Here is a 15,054-nt window from a genome sequence, read left to right on the forward strand (position 1 = left end):
CATTGTGAGAGCGGAGCCATCTCTTGCAGAGTCTGGTAAGTCCACAGCAGCCTCGTGATTAAAAAAGAAGAGCTGCTATTAGTGGGTGTTCCTCCTTTTCCCCATCCTCATCATGATACTGCCCCTAGAAAACCAGTTGTAGACTTAGGCTTCGTGATGAGTTACAAAGGCTCACCAGGCTTGGAATACATTAACATGTATAATACTATGACTGAACCTTGAACTAAGGGGCCAGATTTTCACTAGAGCATGTTATTACAGTTGCAATGAAGTTTTGGTGAACAATTGTGTTAAGCTGGAGGGGCTCTGGTCTGTGTGATTGCCACTTTCTATCATCTTTGGACCTCCCCTCAGTCTGCTCAGGGATCATCTCTGGCACATGCCCTGGGATTTGCTGCTGGCTAGAATAAGGGGTGATGCTTTCCAGGAGTCTTTCTCGTCTCTGATTTCTAGCTTTTCTGTCCTTTTGAAGGCCAACTGGCTCCATTGTACATTACAGCAAAAGAAAGGTAGTGGTACGGTATTCAGCCATCGTGGTCATCATTTAATGAATGTTCTGGCTTTGAAATTGAAGTTGTTATTGATCCTCTACAAAGCTGTAGAGCTACAAGTAAAATAATTTATCTAAAAAGTACTAGACTGGTGAAAAGTAGTAATGACTGGAGAGAAACTGCAATATTAAAACTTAATTATTCTTTGGGCTTGAAATCTCACGTGGTCTTACACCTACTGGTATTATAGGTGTTACTTATTTGGTGAAGCACAGCTGAATAGAAATGTAAAATGGCAAATGTTCCTGTAAAATGTGAAGTAGTGCTGAAAACATAATTCTCAATTTAGTGTTAAGCCTTTTTCATGTGTCGATTTGCCGTTTTAATATAACACTGACACGAATATTGGGAATGGCTACGTCAGACATTCAGGAAAGACAGGAAGGTATTTACTGTAACAGAGGGGTGGCAGAAGGATGAAAGATGCATCATTTCGTGCCAGAAGGGTGAGTAAGATGCAAGCAGAAGCTCATGACTGTACTGAATTTAGACATGAAGTTCAGCTGTGCCTTTTAGGGCAGCTTGAAGTGACTGTGGAAATTTGCTGCACAATTTGGGCTGCTGCTTAAATATCTGGTTCTGTCTTTCAGCTTATTTTTTTTTCTCTCCCTTTCCATATGACAAAGCAAGTATTTACATGACTGTTTGATGTGCCAGACCAGAGGGCTTATCCACCTGAAAATCACCAGGCAAAATAAAATACTAGATTTTACCCGCTTTAGTTTTCTGAGGCAAACCCGTCTCAAGGCCATTTGAATGCAGGTGGCTGCAAGATGAAAGGGCAGAACGAATAGGAAGGGGTGGTAGAAGGGATGTAGCAGCTTGAACATCTGTAAGTTCATGGTAATTGTGGAATCACATGTGTATTCCTGTTAAATACCCTCAAAAGAAAGTAAATGTTTCCTTTCAGTAACTATAGAACTGCAATGGAGCTGTTTTAAAAAGTACTTACAACAAAAATTACTTTTTAATACATATTAAGTTACTATATTTGTCTTTCAAGTTACGTTGCTGTATTCTGACTGAGAAGTCATTATGCAAAAAACCTGTTTACAGAATCAAAGTGGGGTTTTGTCATCTTTCATGTTTCTTCAGAATATAAAAGTTTGCATTTAAAATCGACTTTCAGTACCAGAGAGCCAAATTCCAGAAACACACGCAGAGAGATGGAAGGCATAAAACCAAACCAAAACCTCAAATCAGCTCAGTTCCAAACTACAGTAGATGGAAGCATTTTAAAGTATACATTCCGCTGTATTTGTAGCTACTCAAGATTCTTTCTGAATTCTTCATCATATGACTAAACTGCTTCTAACTCTGGTGGTACAGATGGTGTGGTATTTCAGATTATTCTAATTCCAAACAGCTAAATGCACAGTCTATTTTAATAACAAGCTTATCATGAATTTTGAAACAATTACATTTTTGTAACATTACAAAACAAGTTACCCTTTATGGAGGAATGTCCTTGGGATTTTCAGGATTTGCATTCCTTTCAGGAACTGAAGGAGTCATGACTTACTGCTGCATTGTTCATCCCACATGTTAAATGTCATTTGCTAAGTGTGCACGGAACATAAAATTTTATCTGTAGCACAGGGTAGTTTAAAGTATCCAAGCATTTTTGGCTGGTTGCATTGTTACTGTATATTCCCAGTTTGACAAAGAAAGCCAACATTGTTCAAAATGGGCAATAAATCAGCAATCTTGGATACCAGGATCTGTAGCTGAATCCAAGCTGGCCAATCTTTTTAGGGTGCCAAAAATGTGCTTAATTCATTGTTACCCCCCAAAACAGTGTTGTCATGGTTATGTAGCTGTTTGCACACTGGGAACATAGCTGATAGACACTGGGCCTCGTGCCTTTACGTTGTCTGGGTGGAGGTAAAAATCCTTGTTCTTGAACTTATAAACCCTTGCCCAGCACAGCAGAGCTGGTGTTTTTCTTCTCCCTGTTCCTCCCGTGGAGACGTTAGCATCAGGGTTAGATTGGGAGTACTCAAACACAGTGTATTGATTCTATTCAGGCATCTGGGGAACGAATAATTTTGGTGCCCACGGAGAAGAGACCTTGGTTCAGAGCCTCCTGTTGCAACTCTCTTAGCGATCAGGAGTCCCTGCTTGCTGGTGACAGAGCCCAGGACAGCAGGAGAGGTGGCAGTGAGGTCTGGCTGCAGGAAGGAAAAAACCCAGCAAGGGTCAATAGCAAAAAGAATGGGAAATGCTGGTAGAGGGATCGCCTTCCCCGCTTTTCCTGATAGAGGATTTCACAGATCAGTATCGTTAGTCGGGACTCACCTTGCTTCTCACTTCTTTACTAAGTGTCAATTTAGCAGAATTAACCTAAACCTTAACACGTTCTTACTGTAGTTTTGAATTGCATTATGTGGTGTTGTTTCTCACGCATGGTTTTTCAAGCTTTCTTCACATCTAGTTCCTGATAATCCAGAGGGAAATATAACTATGAACGCTGAAAGCTGACTTTGCAGAAAGCATATTTCTTTTATCAGCAGTTATGTTTTACTGATGCCGACATACTGAATTGTTAAAAAATGCACCCTATTTAATTACAGCAAAGTGATCTCCCAGCAAGCCTTTCTCTGGTAAGTATAACTTGTGTTTTTGTTGTGAAGAATTTCCCTAAATATTTTGGCAGTCTGCATGAGGACACTACTAAGTGACGTTGACACACTTTTCCTGTTTGGAGTTGGCTTACACAGCGTGTTTAATCTAATCGTCGTATCCTGACAAAGCATGGCATGAATGTGAAGCTGTGAGAAATAATTTAGGTTACAAAAACTAACAGGCTTCTTAACCAGAGATTTCCAGTTGCTACAGGAGTATACTAATGTGCGGTTCTTCTCTTCCTATGAAAACACTAACTTTCTTTTCCACAAAATACCTTTTATCACAGGGAAAACTCCTGAAATTTAGTGTTTCAGTTGTAGTCACTAAATGAGTCTAATGGAGAGGTCATTTATGTTAAGCCAGATTGAAATATTTTCTTATTTCCTAACTCCTGTAGTGGCTTGAAATTACTAGAAGACCAAAGTTTAGGAAAAAAAATCAAAGCAAAACTTTATAGTGAAAATCCACATTCTTTTAATTTCAGAATATTTATGTGTCTAGTGAGAAGGTACAGGCAAGGAAGTCTAAGTTTCTTTAAGTAGTACAAGATCACAAAAAGTCACAGGAGTTGAGTGCTGTGCTTTGGCAATTTTTTATTAATTAAGGAGAAGGTTTTACAACCAAGTATTTCTGTAAATGGATTGAATGGAATTTAAACTGAAATGAATAATCTTCCATCCTTTGAGGTCGGCCCACAGCTTTTACCATTGCTGTGTGGTGTAGCCAACCAGCCCTGCAGGCACAAGGCCGCTTTGGAGCACCTTTGCCAGATGGATGGGTAGTCGCTCTGCTCCCCTTGTGAGCCTCGTGCTTGGCTTTCCCAGCAGCCACCGGCGGGTGAGAATTGTGTAGCTCTGTGGGAAGAAGCTGCCTGGAGATCCTGACAGGGATGGTGTGAGCATGGGGTTTCTGAGGCTTCTGCGTTGGAAGAATGGAAGTAGGGAGGGGATGTTTGTCGGTGGAGATGGGCTCCTCCAACAGCAGCTTCTGGCAGGGTGAAGGACAAGGTTGTGCCTCTGGTTCCTCACCTCAGTGTGGGTCTCTGCCATCTGCTTGGTCTAAATGGACAGGGTACAGACAAGTAAAGAAGATTGATGGTCTTAGCTTTGAGTCAGGTTGCTCCTGCAAGCAACCAACAGGACCATCCTGAGCTGCCAGGAGGACTTCCTGCATGAGTGGCTCCCTGTGGAGCTCACGTTAATGTTGTGTGGGTTGGGAGCTGGAGGTGTGCGTTGCAACCCCTCGCTGCCTCCTCATACAAAGTTGTCATGTCAGCTGCTACTCAAGACCAGCAATCAGAGCTGTTGGATCACACGGGCTTACGCCTTTACTGATGTTCTTGTGCAAATGATTAAGTGGTGACTTTTTTTTTTGCACTTACTTGTTCAAGTCCACTGATACTTGAATGAGAAGAGCGTGGTTGTAGCTGGCCTTTTAGCAGAAGCTGAGAACACCTACCAGCTCCCCAGAACTAGGATGTAAGAGAGTGTAATATGTTACAGTGAGTGGGAGAAGGTGTTTGATGGAAGGTAGCTTTTGAGCTGCGCCGCTGCTTGGGAACTGCAGCATCTTGAGTGCATTGGTAACTGTAAAATTTTTACATTGTTGTTCAGTCCTATGTCCATACAAAGCTATTTAGCAAAATGTTATGTTATATAATTAAATTATATGGTAATGTCCATATATGAAGAAGGGCCTGATATTGTAACTTAGTTTCAAACCAAAGTACTTACTGAGCACATCCCAGAGTAAAGGCACAGTTGTGCATCTATCAAGGTACTTATAATGATGCATGTTACTTCTCTGAATTACTGGTCTATCTATTAGCAGCCTGTTTATGTTACACTTTGGGGCACATCAGGAAGAATGTTTGCCTGTGGCTTGCCAAGTGAGTCACTTTGGTGTTTATAATCTCTTGGTGATTTGCCAGGTAAACCTCTGTGCCAAGTTGAGTTTCTCATGTGATCAGGAAGCGATACAGGAGAATGCACTGAGGACTTCCCTGGCCGTCTCCCCTCAGCACCCTGACAGGAACATGGCAATTGTCTTGTGCTTTAAAGAGTACATTTTCAAAGGCCTGTAGAGTTAAATCACTGGGGGTTCCCTTTGAACATCTGACATTTTCCCTTTTCATATCCTTCTTTCAAGCTCAAATAATCAAGCACCTTTTTAAAAGGAATTACCCAATCCCTGAGCATGTGTCCTCCTAGGAAAGCTTGCTTACCTGATGACACTTATCCCTTTTGCCTCCCAATATATATATCAGCATCAGTATTTAATTTCCCCTGGGATTACTAGTGTGGAATCAAGTATTGAACTTGCTTCATTGGGCAAAATTTGCCATCACACCTTTGAAACAACCTATGAGTGCTTCTGCAATAGTGGAAATGGCAGGCGTCAAGTTAAATGTAATTACTGTTTAAACTTTCAGATTCTTTTTACATGGTTTGGAAAGAAGTAAGGGGGGATCGTTCAAGCTGATTTCACATGGAGTAATTTCCAAGTTGTGGTAGTGTTTCTGTGAGAAGCAGCTCTTCTGAATCATTCTGAATCCTCCTGTAAGTGTGGTGTGAGGGACTTGGGAGCTTTTGTTTGATTTTTATTTTAAAGATTAAAACTGGATGCCAAGAGGTGGTGGTTTGATGCTCGCGTGTACACATATATCCACGTGAGACCGGCCCCCAGAAAATAATATTTTTATATAGCAACTTAACTGTCACGTGAATTTGAAAATCAACTTTTAAAATTTCCATACTTAATTACATGCTATTGGCCATTGTAAATAGCATAAAGACTTTATTCACTTCTAAAACACGGTTGGACGGTAAACTTTAGGGGTGTTGTTTTCCTAGACTTATCTTTTTATTTCCTTTCATTTTGAGTGCATGTTTCTTATTCAACTTCTTTCAGAAATGATCTTTGCAATGGGACAGTATATCTGGAGTAGAAGTTCTTTAAAAGGAAGAACACTGACTTGTGACTTACCAAGTCAAGTCTTGCAAGATGTTTTTTGCAAGACATCTATGTCCCGTCTGCTGTTTGGTGCTTTATGAAACCCAGTTGTCACCTGAGCTCTTCAGGCTTTTAAGAGTCTGGTGATTTTTGCTGCTTCTTGAAATACTTCATCACTCTGTCAGTGGGTCTCCGCAGCTATGCTTGAGCATTCCTAGTCTTGGCACTTATTTTGCTAGAAGACGGGAGTATGTCTGCTGGTTGTCATGGTTTAACCCCAACCAGCAACTAGGACCGTGCAGCCTCTTGCTCACCCCCCATTCCTCCCTTGAAGGAAGAAAAGGAGGGGAAAGGAAAAAACAACTCATTGGTTGAGATAAAGACGGTTTAATAGAACATAGTAATTGTGAAAGAACATACAAGATACAAGTCGCTCTCACCGCTCGGAGAGCTGGTTGCCCAGCCTGAACCAAGCAGCGATTGCAGGCCCCCCCCTCCACTGGCCAACCCCTATTTACATATTGAAGATGACATCTATGGTACGGAATATTCCATTGGCCGTTCCATCGTTCTGTCTATGCTCCTTCTCAGCTTCTGTGGGAAGCCGAAAAAAGTCCTTGACTAATATAAATATCACTTAGCAACAACTAAAACAATATGCCTTATTGACATTCTTTTTGTACCAAATCTGATAACACAGAAACCACTAGAAAGAAAATTAACTCTCTCTCAGTTGAAATCAGGACACTGGTGCAGATACTTTATTTGCTCCCATGTCAGTTATCTACTTGAGTTTATAGGACTTTGTTTTCATTTTTATCCCTTTAGTACTTTCAGAGATTCTTGGCTTCCCTTTGTACTCTGCCTGAACTCTAAAAGGGAATGAATCTGACTTATCCTGCCTGCAAACAGTGTTTCCTGGGTGCTTTTGACTACTTCCAGCTATGTTAGAATGTTTGTCTATGGGAGCACAGAAAGAATAGATTTCAAAATCATGTATTCCCCTTAATTTATCCTGCTGTGTTTCACTCCTTTGCATAGGCCTAATACTGCAATACAGAAAATATGGAATAGCCTGCTTTTCAGTAGCATGAAGAAATACCCAGTTGTAGTAGCTGCCCATATAGAAAAATCTGCTGCAAAACTGAAATTGCTGTTCTTCATTTGTCCTTCCATGCCTCCTCTTCCCTCATTACCCCTCTCTATTTTTTTTTTTAGCTCCTTTATAAAAACAGTGAAGCTTGATGAATTCTTATTTTTTTTTCTTTTATTAAAGGACAGGGTGTGTTAAAAGCAAAGATTTAAAATTTGCAGCCATTTGCTGTTGACTGCATTTGTTTTAATAGCAGCACAGAAGCTGAAGCCCTGTGTCGCCAGGGCCCAGGGAGGAGAACAGCCAGAAATAAAAGGACATTCTGACATAGTGCGTATTTCCACGATTATGAAACAAAAGCACAAGTGAAAGTGAAGCTACCACTGAACATAAAGTTTATCACTGTTGCTGGGGAATAGTGTCTGCCTTCTTCAGGACCACTGTGAACTTGGCCAGACAAAATGGGTGGAAGGGCAGAAGGTGGGGAATGTCTGCATCCTATTATGAATTGGAGGAAATGACTGTCTGCGCTCTGGTGGGCTCAGAGTATCCTGCTGGCAGGCTGGTTAGCGCTGTAGGATACTGAACAAAAAGTGGAGAACTGTCAGCTTTGGTGTTTAAAATAACTACTAAGGGATGAGAAGAAGTTCTTTAAAACTGTGCTGTGGGTTTTCTGTTGGCTTTCTTAAACTAACTGGAAACTTTCTGCTTTCTTTCAGGAGTGTTTTTTCTCTGAAAGCATTGCTGCTAAAAAGCTCCAAACAGGAGAAGAAAATCCAGTCAGCTTGTCAGGTCACTGGCTCGGTGTAAAAGTGCTTTCATGAGGTAACGTTGGGCCAAAGTCAACTTCTCTTTCTCCGTTGTAAATCTGCAGCCAAGCAATGGGCCAGAAAATCTCAGGGAGCATAAAGTCTGTGGATGTGAGGGAGCCCCCTTATAGACCTGTTAAACGAGAGCTGAGAGGCCCGGATTTTTGCAAGCCAGCGCGACTGGACATGCTGTTGGATATGCCCCCTGCCAAGTTGGAGGTTCAGTATAAACATGCTTGGAACAATGAAGATCGCTCCTTAAATATATTTGTAAAGGAAGATGATAAACTGACTTTTCACAGACACCCCGTTGCCCAAAGCACGGATTGCATCCGGGGCAAAGTTGGCTACACAAGAGGCCTTCATGTCTGGCAAATCCACTGGCCCACGAGGCAACGGGGAACTCATGCCGTGGTGGGCGTCTCCACAGCCGAAGCTCCGCTGCACTCGGTGGGCTACACGTCGCTGGTTGGTAGCAATAGTGAGTCGTGGGGCTGGGATCTGGGACGCAACAAACTCTACCACAATTGTAAAAACCAGCCTGGGGTCACGTATCCTGTCTTTTTGGAACCGGATGAGTCTTTTGTACTCCCAGACTCCTTACTGGTGGTTTTGGATATGGATGAAGGGACGCTTAGCTTCATGGTAGATGGACAGTATCTTGGAGTGGCCTTCAGAGGACTAAAAGGGAAAAAACTTTACCCCATAGTCAGTGCAGTTTGGGGGCACTGTGAAATTACAATGAGATACATCAACGGACTTGACCGTAAGTGTTACCATATTTCCTTATTACACTGTCTTTCAACTCTTCTCATGTAGGATTTTTTTTCTTTATCCTTTTGCTGTGACCAGAGTGTGCTGGGGGGAGTGGGACTGTCCACTGTGAGCGGATTGCATCCCATAGATATTAGTTGTGGGTAGTAACTATCAGTTGTGTCTTGTTATCATAGTATGGGTTGTATCAAAATATTTTCCCTTTTGGCAAGCAGAGTGGCAAGAAATCTGTGTCTAAAGACAGTGAACAGACTGAGAAAAAAGATCTTGAGAAACTTCCTGGGTATATTTAACAGTAAAACTCTTGTTTACTGGAGGATATGTTTTAAATCTGTGGTTTTCAAATAGGATTTGTGGATCCTGTAAAAATTTCCTGTAGTAGTGGGAACTCTTACATGGTGTGCGTAAACATACTTGAATTCAGGCCTGTAGGCTTTCTTTCCATAGTTGCCTTTCCAGGACCCTCAGAAGCAGCTGTGGATCCCCAAGAATCTGGGAGCTCTGGTCAAATACTGCTTTCAGCAGTTTTTCTGAAAGAGAACCCTGTTCTTATTTCGCTTCAGAAGGTGCTCTCTCAGGGTATTTTCTTCTCCAGAAATACAGGGTTTGGGATGAGCATTAGCTATTTTTGATTTAAAGGGGTAATATCAAATTAAATCACTGCATAGTAAGGAGCAGCCTGTTGCTGCTGTGACCTTGAGGTAGTAGCCCACCAGAAGGTGAGTTGCAGACCTGGGTCTTGTCCAGTTGTCACTGCCCAGAAAGACGTGTGCTCTGCCAGATCCACACACAGCACAGCGTATGTTCGGTTGTGCCCAGTTATCTCCAGTCAGCTTATCGGCTGCTGTAAATTGGGAAATGGAAGGCTGAACGAGGTAGGAAGTGGAATTTTGTTCTTGTTTAAGACTGTTTTATCTTTGCCATAGGAGGAACCATGACTCTAAATACATAGATTTAACAAAAATAGATGATGACTGAACAAAATTTTCATGGTTTTTGGGCTTTATGAATGGAACTTGGTCTTGTAAAAAGAGAATAACAGCAAGTGTGCAACACCTGCCTTTCAATTAGTAATTTCTAAAGGAATTTACTGTTCTTTTCTATTAGGATGGGGTGGTCCCATTTTTTTTCCTGTCAAAAATTAATTCTCTGCTCATTAGCCTTTCATCTGACATACAAAGTAGAAACATAATTAAATAATTTGACCTTGTTTAAGATTGCCTTTTCATGAACATCTGTAATAAGCACAGGGGGAAAGAATCTTTATCCGCAGAAGCCCTGCAGGTTATTACAGACAGATGCTAAATGGCATCTTCCTGAATATCAGGGGAATATCGGAGGATTGTAAGTATTTTGCAATTATTCAGACATTGCAGAGTGGTGTGCTGATAGCTGCTTTTTTTGGGGGGGGGTGGTTTGTTTTTTTGGTTTTTTTTTTGAGGTTGATGAGGGGAGAGATACTTTGTGAACTGAATATTTGTGTGCAAAAGCAATTTTTATAATACCGGGAATATCTGCCAAACTACGCAAAGTACAGCTCGGCTTGGTCCACCATGTCCACACAAGGAATCGTTCTGCATTCCTTTTGTAGCCTTCACAGGGCTGCTCAAGGGAGCTCTAGAAAGATCAAAACACAGGAGGAGGATGTGAGTGAGTTTGGTAGAAATTATAAAATAAAAGGGGCTAAGTAGAGAAGGATAGCTGCGGTCTGTGAGATGGGAGAGAGAAAAATTCCCATCCGGTTTCTCGTGGGATAATTTTGCTGGAAGAGGCGGGATAACTTCCTAAACTATTCCTGAGAAAGTCAAAGTAGTAATTTTTTTTTTTAAAGTGTGAACTCATGGTTAAAAGTAAACTTGTAGACTAAGCTTTTATGTAGGCCTGAGTGTTAATCTGATCATGTGAAGAGGAAGTTGAAAGCCACTTCGCCGTGGGGCACTTTGACATCCTGGAATCACATCATCTGTCATCACATGTTCACTGATCCATTACTGTCCTGCAACAAAAACAGCATTCAGGAAACCAAAGTAGCTTGTTTAGCTGGTGTTCTAAAGCAAACACCTTCTCTTCTCTGCTAAAAGTGTTTCTATCCAGCCAGTGCTTGTGTGGCAGTGCAGGTTTGCTCGTGGCAATCTCCATGTTCACTCTGATAGCACTTAATGTTACCGCTTTTTATAACTGTTTGGTTTTGTGAAAATTGGAGTAGATATTGAAGAACAGCGAGATGTTCATGTTGCATTCCAAATTTAAATACATTTGAACATACATATGTGTGTGGGGAGGGTTTGTTGTTGTTTTCTTGCTTTTTGACCTTATATATTATCTCTTTTTTCTTTTTTTTTTTGCTTTTTTTCCTCCCCTTCCCTGGAAGCATCTCGTACCGCTGACTGCAGCTTTTAGCAGATCCGGCAATAGTTACTCAGCTGTTCCTGAAACTGTGCTGTCAAACAGGGACTTGTAACTTGCTATTTAGTGATTGATTGTTACTGCTCGGAATGTATACCCCAGCTTGCAATAGTTGTTTACTATTGGTGTCCTACAGAGCAAACGGAGAGCTTGACTGTAGGGCTTTCTAGTGTTTTCAGTGCTTGCTGTTCAAATGGAAGACCTCCGAATACTTTAAAGGCCTGTGTATTTCAGTTGCCTGGCAAAGAGTGAAAGGCTTGCAGGAATGGAATAGTGAAAGGGTGAAATGGTGGGCTTGTGCAGATGCAGTGGACTTAAACATATGTCCTAGTGGTATAGAGACGATGCAGACTTTTAAGTATGTTAACTACCACAGACATGGCAGAATCGTGGAAGGATACGGCTGCAGGTCAAAGACCGAGAACCTGTGTGCCCTCTGGACTCTGGGTATCGCTCCTAGAATAATGCTGTAGTTAAAATCAGTCATAGGTTCTTCCAGTTGCATCTGATACCTGGAGTATTCTGCTTTCAGAAGCTACTTTGAGCATCACATGATGATGTGCTGAGACTTTCAAATGTGAGTGAAAAACTGTTTTGTGAGTTGCAAATATTTGTCAGGGTTTGGGAAGGAAGGCAGGGGGACAGGATGGAGAGTGCTCATCGTAAGCATGCTGAGTTCTTCCCGGGACAAACTTCTTTGATCCAATGTTATCAGCATTTACCACACTGATTTGTGCCCAGTGCCTAAGTTTTACAGAATTTTACATCAGACTTCTGACTCATTGCCTATTGCAATAATTAAAAACCACAGATAACATAAATGCAGTTTATGTTATTTTTCAGATGCTGTTTTCATCAGGGTACGTGCATGTTTAAAAACAGGTAGGCTATTTATATCTGTTGTTTGAAGAGGAGTCCTGAAGATTGGAACAGAGAAATGGCAAAACACTTTTGAATAAATGTACATTGCAGATCATGACTGATACATTAGTACTTTTTTGTTTAAACAAAGTGGTGGGAGGACAATATAACAGTGCTGTGGTGGAAAACATCATCGTTGAGTAGGTGAGTTGAACGCAGTGATTTATTTTGATGCTTAAAAATACCTGACGGAATACTCAATATTTTGACTTCTGGAAGTCAAAATACTTTTTATAAGCATGCTTTACAGGTCTGGCTCTGCCCTGTTCTGAATTGATGTGGAAGAGCAAAGCAGATGGTCTGTATTCGGTATATAATAATAATAACAGTTGATCCATGAACATAGTTTTATAATGCAACTCATAGGCACAAAACTTAGAATTTTATATCTTCCTAGGTGGGGAGAAGGCAGAAGGAAGCTGGAAAAAGCTTTTCTAGCCATCTGTGTGGGTAGCGTAGAGTTTGTCTTGGGGACTGTCCCATGTGCATACGTCAGCACAGCACGCTCTCACTAGTGTCGTGACGTTACATCTGTAGGTGCGCATCAGCACTGGCCTTCTGGCCATCTCTGAAAATGCCTCCTGGTAGCACTTTCAAATTTCTTCATCCTGTAACAAGCGCTCTGGCTGAAAGTGCAGTTCTGGCTGCCACAGCTGCTGCCTTGGAGGTGAAGCATCTGCTTGGGATGTGTTGTGGGATGCATCCTAATTAGAGACACTGTCTCCATGTGATCGTGACAATTGTAAGAAAAGCTACAACTTGCCAAACTCTTGCCTAAAATCTTAACTGTTGTGCACTTGCATGAAGGAAAGTTCAGTCAATGTCTAAATGAGCTCTGAAAGCCTTGAAATTGCATGTGAAAGGAAAGAACTCGAGTTCTGTATTACGACATGTTGAGTAGACTATAATAACTGAACATTAAAAAGCTGCACCCCGCTACTGCCAATTTATATGTTTTTGGTTATAAATCCCAAAGCTATTTCTTAGAGATAAGTAAATTTCACAAGATTTTGGGGTAACACTGCCCAACCAACTCTTCAGTAATAAAGTCTGATGTCCAGCACAGCCATGTTTTACTCTTAGAATTTCTTTTGCCTTCTTAAGTTCCAAAAAGAGTAACTCTTGTTTTGGTTGAAAATGGACTGTAAGACTTCTTGAGATAAACAATAGCATCCCATTAGCTTCCTTATATTCTTCCATTCAGAATTTAGCCATCTTGCCTTCAACTGATGTTTTCTTGTATTTAAGAATTACATTTATGACACATTTGGGATGTTGGCTGATCTTTATGCCTGAATCTTCTCCTCCTAAAATCATGAATGTTGATTTCAAAACAGTAACTTTCAATTCCCTTTGTAGTACACTACAGTACAACTGTACAATACTTTCAAAATTACAACTACTACTTTGTAGTATTAACTACTACAACTTTGTAGTAGTTGTAGTACAACTGCTTTGAAATATTCTATAGCAGACTATTTATTTCCTTTTGTGTGGTATTTATGGTTCTTTTTGCCATTTAGGTGCGAAAGAATGCTTCTTGAGCTTGATATTGATAGCCCTTTGTGGTTCTTGTGCTAAACCTTGCATAGCCCTTACACAGTTTAGAAAATAAGTCTAATTGTCATGTTCAGGCAGTTCAAAAGAGAAGACAACTTTACTTACAAATGTAATTTGTATTCATATTTTAACCAACAGATCCTTCATGTAGTATTTGGTACTTGTGGACAAGGGTCCCTAGGCTCTCTGTCAGCTGTTGCTGACCACTGCCCTGCAGCATACACAGCCTTTTTTTAACACCTGTAACTATTTACAGCCCCAAATAAAACACAAGTATGTGCTTCAAACTTACCTACAATGAATGAATAGGTGAATTAAAGCAACCATCCAAACAGAAATTCTGGAGTCCTGTTTTTAGGTGCCAGCAGCCCATTGGCTGTGCCTGCAGTGGGCTGGTGCAAACATAAAGGTGAGGATGTTTAGAGAACGTTGGCTCAGTTCAAGGAGCCGTATCTGCTCCTGCATAGAGTCCCAGGAAAAGTAGTTCATTTTCTGGATCCTGCACTCCCTCTCCACCGCTGGATTGACTGGAGGAAGGGGGATCCTTTTGGCTCTCCGCGGTTTGGCCGCCACTGCTGCTGAGGCTGCTTGTGAACCTGCAGCCCAGTGGGAAGAGGCTGTGGAGTTGTTCCCCCCGCATCGCAGGTGTGGGGAAGAAGGGGGCTCAGTGCTCTGTACTCTGTTTGCTGGTACAGCTACAGAAGTTTTGGGGTCTGTTTTAACTTTTTGCTTTTAGCCTTGCAGAAGACCACAACTTAACCCCTGCATGGCTTTCAGACCTTAGGCTGCGTGCGTCTAGCATTGTGAAATAACGATGAAGTTTCTAAGCTGAAATAACAAATTTGGAGCTATGGAGCTAAGCACAACTTCTTTCCTCTTTCCTACTGTTCTCAGTTTATTTTAATTTGCATTGAGCTCTCTCTAACATACCACAAACGCTAATTGTAAATATAGACTTTTCCCTTTGGAGGCCTTTTTATCATAAAGAAAACTTAAGTCAAAATTGCAGAATTGTTAACTGCCAGGAGAAATATACAATCTCTCGTCAGACTCTCTGGGTTTTCCCCCAAATGATTTTCAATTAAAATTTGTAAATGAATTTTTGTTTGTTTGTTTGTTTATCTAAACCTGTTTGTTTTATATGATATTCTATAATACATTACTCTGGAGGTTGCAATGGAAATAATGTACTCTGAAAATCCAGTATTGTTAAACCTTAGGAAGAATTTTCCCTACAGGCGTGCAATCAGAGGATGAAGCGGTAGTAATTAAGCAGCTAATGCTGTGAAGAAGCAATCTTTAGCTTTTGAGATAATTTAACAGGAAGCAGCATTTTCAGTTCCTGTTTCAGGAATCAGAT

The 15,054-nt window shown here is 41.1% G+C and overlaps 1 protein-coding gene across 1 annotated transcript in view; it reads left to right on the forward strand.

Moving 5' to 3' along the window:
- The first annotated feature begins 8,105 nt into the window (after positions 1 to 8,105).
- Positions 8,106 to 15,054, forward strand: part of SPSB4 (splA/ryanodine receptor domain and SOCS box containing 4) — a 69,217-nt gene continuing 62,268 nt past the window's right edge. The window contains exon 1 of the mRNA XM_074153771.1: positions 8,106 to 8,799. Coding sequence (XP_074009872.1) covers positions 8,106 to 8,799 — 694 coding nt within the window. The remainder of the gene's footprint in view (positions 8,800 to 15,054) is intronic.

The sequence above is a fragment of the Numenius arquata genome, chromosome 9, assembly GCF_964106895.1.
Source record: "Numenius arquata chromosome 9, bNumArq3.hap1.1, whole genome shotgun sequence".
In the NCBI taxonomy this organism is placed as follows: domain Eukaryota; kingdom Metazoa; phylum Chordata; class Aves; order Charadriiformes; family Scolopacidae; genus Numenius; species Numenius arquata.